At 34.3% G+C, this 5,903-nt stretch overlaps 1 protein-coding gene across 1 annotated transcript; it reads left to right on the forward strand.

Annotated features, from left to right (window-relative positions):
• Positions 1-4,184: 4,184 nt before the first annotated feature.
• LOC131627633 (protein TIFY 5A-like) lies at positions 4,185-5,428 on the forward strand. The gene is made up of 3 exons (XM_058898471.1): positions 4,185-4,461; positions 4,569-4,677; positions 4,797-5,428. Exons 1-3 carry the CDS (start codon positions 4,382-4,384, stop codon positions 5,001-5,003), a joined length of 396 nt encoding a protein of 131 aa, XP_058754454.1. The 5' UTR covers positions 4,185-4,381; the 3' UTR covers positions 5,004-5,428.
• Positions 5,429-5,903: the final 475 nt, after the last annotated feature.

Genomic DNA, 5,903 nt, shown 5'->3' on the forward strand with positions numbered 1-5,903 from the left:
ATCTAACCTGGGTCACAGCTGTTTTATTCTCATCATTTCCAACTTCCTTTGAGGAAGGCTTTTGAAACTCTACATTCCAGGGTCAACACTGTAGTAGGGGGTTTCGCCGAAAAAGGAAGTTCTAACTCCTCCAAGAGGAAATACGACAAACATGTGCTGACCGCGAACATTATTTCTTCAGGGTTCCCTAATAGGGAGCATGGAGAATCAAGAATCAATATCATCTTCTCCAACTGTGATGTTGTCAAAATCCTCCCTCATGATAATGATCCCATGGTCATCATAATACAACACGGCAACTGGGACATCAAGCCAGTCCTGAGAGACCTTGGGGGTTCTGCAAACGTCCAGTCCTAGGATGCTTTCCAGAGACTTCACCTCAATCCCAATGATATCAAAACATTTCGGGTTTGTTAATAGGATTGTCTAGTGAATAGGTACAAGTGACTGACCATGCAACTCTAGAGACAACCTTTGGCAAGGGACCAGACGCCAAGGTGTCATACCCCAAAATTTGCCCATCCCATTTCACTTTCAAACTCATACAAAGATTCAAGGCTCAAGGGTTTACTCAAGGCATTCTCCTAAGAAAATGGATGAGTCAAGGTCTCCAATGGATTTCATGTGGCTCATTAGGTTCCAAACTATCTCCATGTCAAAATTCAAGCTTCAATTCCAAGGATTTCTCATTCAATGGCTCAGATGATCCACAGTCGACTAGTTTGACCTAAAAGTCAACTATGGTCAAATTGTAGTCAAAACTCCTGATTTTTGGTTAACATCAATATTATGAAGTATCATTCATCATTTGATCAAAGGTTGATCATGATTCATCAAGGAAAATTAGGGCATAGTTACTAAATTAGGGTTTTGGTCTAAAAAGTCAACTGTACTTTGACCAAGCATAACTTTCACATGGAACATCAGAAATTTCTAACTCAAAACCTATCATGAAGTAAATTGGATTCTCTACAACTTTGTCTCTCACATGCCAAGGCCAGAAATGCTTCATTTAAGAGATATGGTACAAACGATTATAGGTCCTTTTCAAAAGTCAACCAAGAGCAGTTTTTTGTCAAAGGGCATATCATCAAGATAAAATCCTAAAATGGAAAAAAGGTTCCAAAGTGGCTTGTAGATTACATCATGAGGTTTCCAAAAAGTCCTAGAACTCCTCCATATCTTAAAATTTGAGGGAGATATGCCTTGTCAAAGTTAGGCAATTTTGGAGGCAAAATGTGAAGTAAAAATGGTTAAAATTGGAGTTTCTTGCAAATGGGCTTAACTTTTTAAGCTCTAACCTTAATCCACAAGTTATCCAAGTCACCAAAACCAATTGCCACGAATTAATAAATTTTATTTGATTTTATATGGTTTTTTATTCATTTAAATAATGATTTAAAGTTATATAAATCAAAGAGAAATCAAGTATTTGATTATAGGCCTTATAAGGATCAATTCCAATCAAAATTTATGCCATATTTCAATATAATTTCGTGTGCAAAGAGATTGGAAAGAGAAGGAGCATAATTGACCAAATTTGGAAAGATTGAATTCAAGTTCCAATCAAAGATTCAAATTGCATGAATCATGGATATGAGAGTCAAGTCTTTGACCTAATTTGCTCCTCTATAAATACAAAAGAGAGGCCAATGGATTAGGGGTCAAAATTCTGGGCAAAGAGGTGCATTCAAGAACACAAAATTTCATCATAAACTCAATTTCGGTTTTGGATAATTAGGGTGTTTCAAAGAGGTTTGAAGATTGCAAAAGCTTCCTTGGAGAATTCTGAAGCTTTGTGGATCATCACGCTGCATCAACACCCCCAGAATAACCTCCACCGAGCCAAGGTATGTCGATATTAATAATATAATAAATGTTAAAATTAAGTTGTATTTTTTAATTTGAATTAATAATATAATAAATGTTATTTATTATTTATTATTCATTTCGATTAATTTAATCGGTCGCGATGGGTAATAATCGATTATTTAATTATTTAAATAATAAATTCAAATAAGGTTTATTTTGCTAAAGGATTTTAACCAATTCTATTGGTTACGATGATTAGCATTTTTTTTATCAATTCGTTATTTATTTTAATCAAATCTATTGATTACGAGGAGTAACGATAATTAATAATCTAAAATACATTTATATGCTAATGGTGATAATCAAATCAATCGATTAGAATAATTAGCAATTCTTTATTTTATTTGTTAACTATGGTGATCAAACCTATTGATCATCGCGATTAATAGAACATATTATAATCAGGGTTGTACGCCACATCAAAACAAATCCCTTTCACAAACTACGAATTTCAAGACTGCGAATTTCAAAACTGCGATAAGGTAATTCAAAATACCTTCAAACAACCTCATATTAATTCTAAGGCGTACAACCCTGCCCCGAACTACGTAGACTCTGATCCTCCATAAGGAGGTACGTAGGCACTTGGATAACCAAGGCGAGTCCCCTTCCCCAAAACCTCAATTAGGTTTTAAATCTCACTTGTCACCCTATTCATTTTCTTAGCTATAAACCCTAAACCTTACCGCAATACTCTTACAAACCTTAAATGCAAACCTTATGAAAGGGTTAAGGGTGCCTAACACCTTCCCTTGACCCGAATATAATAACTTACCCAGAATTCTCTAAAACTTTGTAGGGTTTCCTATTCGCCCTAGTAGAATAGGTGGCGACTCTAAATGTCTTAATTTTTAGAGCAGGTTGCTACACAAGGTGATCAAAGTTTTTTATCTCATAGTAGACGCCATGTTTCCTTACAACATCATCCGAGGTCGACCCACCATCAATGCATCAGGGGCGTTTATTTCCACATGTTATATGGTCTTGAAGTATTTGCTGCCTATTGGGCGAGTCAGGAGAATTCGAGGAGACCATAAATGCACTCAAGAGTGTTATCAGAGCAACTTGGTGACGGAGATGGAATAGCTCGCCTTTGATGGCACCCTCTTTCCTGAGGCTCTAGACGCAAACACCGATTGTTGGGATCCTAGGTAGGGTGTTGACAATAGGAGACTCACGCCCACAAAGGAATTAAAGGAAGTCAAGATAGGCCCCTCAACCCATCAAGTGACAAAGAAAGGAATTTCTCTTACCGAGGAAGAAGAACACAAGCTAGTCGACCGACTCATTAGAAACGTCAACTTCAACAACAACATTGGCATCATGCTAGGCAGTGATCTGAGAAGACTTAGATGCCACCATAGTTGGTATAAAGTTGAACAAAGATTAGAACAAAAAAAAGATCGCTCGGGTTGATGCAATGGTTAAAAGGAAGTGGATTTTCGTGGATACCTGCGAGAACCGGAAGTTGATTCCCATAAACGGTGCCACTATTTTGGTCACAAACCATAAGTTGATTCCCATAAACGGTGCCATTATTTTAGGTGTGGTGGAGCAGGATGGACATGTGTGGTTAATACTTAAACACCAAAATCTGCGAGGTAATAACAGGGTAACTTTCAAGAGTGAGAATGAGATAATACATGGTATGACGTGTGACAGAGCTTATATATGATAGACGACTAAATTCATGTCCATTTGAACCAACATATTTCGCGGGGAACCGTCTGATCATATCTAAAAGTCTTTAAATTCTTGGTAGCTTTGATATGGGGGCGACTACCTGGCGAGGTTCCACCTGCTTGTTTACCTTTTATGATAATTCTTCAAATTAGACCTTGGTAGTTAGGTCTGCTTTACGAGGTCTTTGGCAAGCCGAAATAGCTACACACGACGGCAATAACTAGATGAAAGAAATAGAAGAAAAATCTGTTTCTACAATTTATTTATGATTAATAAAAAACGTCAATAATTATTAATGATAATTTAATATATCATCAACATCTTTCTTTTCTTCAATATTTTTTTAGTAAAAGGCAGAGAAAACATGTTACATGACTTACTAGTATCAATCCATTCACGAGTTTATTATTATAATAGATGTTACCAAAGAGAATATATTATTAACAAATCATTTTTATTATATGATCCCATTGTGCCAACACGAGTGACACACTTAGTTGGTTTCCAAACACGTGACATAAATATAAATATTTTAAAAAAGACGTTGAAAACTTGCTTTTATATACTTCTTTGATATTTCTCTTTTGTTAAATTAAACACATGCTCTAATTCTAATTGTAAGACAGCAGTACAAGACACCGCAACTTGAACCTCAGTGTCTGTCTTTTTCGCTCTATCTCTTAGCCGTTTCCACGCATAAATTTCATCTTCTTTTCTATTCCAGCTGCGCCTAACCAAACTAGTATTTATATATATCGGCCACTCTTATTCATCTTTATACCATCAAAATTTTCACATCATCACTTGATATATATCTCTTGAAAAGATGAGGAGGAACTGCAACTTAGAACTCTGCCTTTTTCCTCAATATGTATCTGATAACAATCACAATCACAACAATCACATGTAAGTAATTTTGTTTTCTTTGTTTTCCTTTTTTCGATTTAATTTATTGTTTTTTTTCACATTTAGTTATTGAATTAATTCTTTGTTAATTTCTATTTCAATTAAAGGGTTGAAGAAGAAAGAGATAGTGATCAAAGTTCAATCCAAAATCAGCAACAGCCACTGACTATTTTCTACGATGGCAAGATGTGTGTTACTGATGTTACTGAGTTTCAGGTAATTTTATTTGTTATATGTTTGTTTGGCATTTGATTGGCTTTGATATGTTATAAATATGGTTAATTATTTTGAGAAACAATAATAATAATAAATGAGTTAATATGAATATTGTGCAGGCCAAATCAATCTTAATGATGGCAAATAGAAAAGTGCAAGAAACGGTAAAGACACCAACAGAGTCAGAGGCATCAACACCAACAACAGTAGAATCTCCTCATCAATTGTATAGCCCTGGTCCTGCTCTATCAATGAAAATGTCTTTGCAACGGTTTCTACAAAAGAGAAAAAATAGGGCTCAACAAGCTTCTCCATACAATCATTAGCAAATTGAAAAACGGATTTTTGCAACTGTTTCTTTAGGAAGATGATTACATCTCCATTTCGATTATGCTTTTCTTAAATGGTGTTGTGAGCTGAAAGAGTTTAAAGAGAAAAAAGTCTTTGATTCTACCTCTAAGGCCGAGTAAATTGTTGTCTCGGATATAACAAAAGAGAATGTTTAGATTAAGAAGTTCATTATTTAATTTGCTATAGTTCTTAGCATTGTAGATTCTATTGATCTCTATTGTTATAACAATGGTGGCGTTGCACAAGCTAAAGAGCCTAAATCTTATCTACAACTAAACACATACTTATGCACTATCACTTCATTCAGGAGATAATCTAAAGAGTATCAATACTTGATGGTAATACTAGATCTACTAGATCTATGGGTATTTGGCATATGCCTAATAAATTTTAATGCTAGTGGGAGATTGTTGGTTTTTAAGTTCAATGGTTTTAAGATTGAACTTAAAATATGTATTATGTTAATTATTTAAAAGAAACGTTTTTCTTTATTATATTTGTTTTTAAAGTAATAAATTCATAGAATAATTAATTAGTTTAAAGGAATATTATGTGTGACTCAAATGTGAGACACCATTAATTATAAGGATTCTATTCTAAAAGGATATGCAGTCAAACTTTACTCTCAAGCAGGACAACAATAATTCGATATAAAGTCTTCACATTAATATAAACATTATTAGTAATATTTATATTCAATTAACCCACCATGAGAATATTACATATTGTGTTATGTAAGTATCATAAATTATTCTTATAGTGGTAGTGGTGTATGTTACCCTTCAACTTAAAACCAATATAGTCTGTAGATGAGAAGTTGATTACTTTAGTAATATCAAACATGATTTGTGTTGACCAAGTGACTTCAAATACAA

The sequence above is a fragment of the Vicia villosa genome, unplaced genomic scaffold, assembly GCF_029867415.1.
Source record: "Vicia villosa cultivar HV-30 ecotype Madison, WI unplaced genomic scaffold, Vvil1.0 ctg.000388F_1_1_2_unsc, whole genome shotgun sequence".
NCBI lineage: Eukaryota > Viridiplantae > Streptophyta > Magnoliopsida > Fabales > Fabaceae > Vicia > Vicia villosa.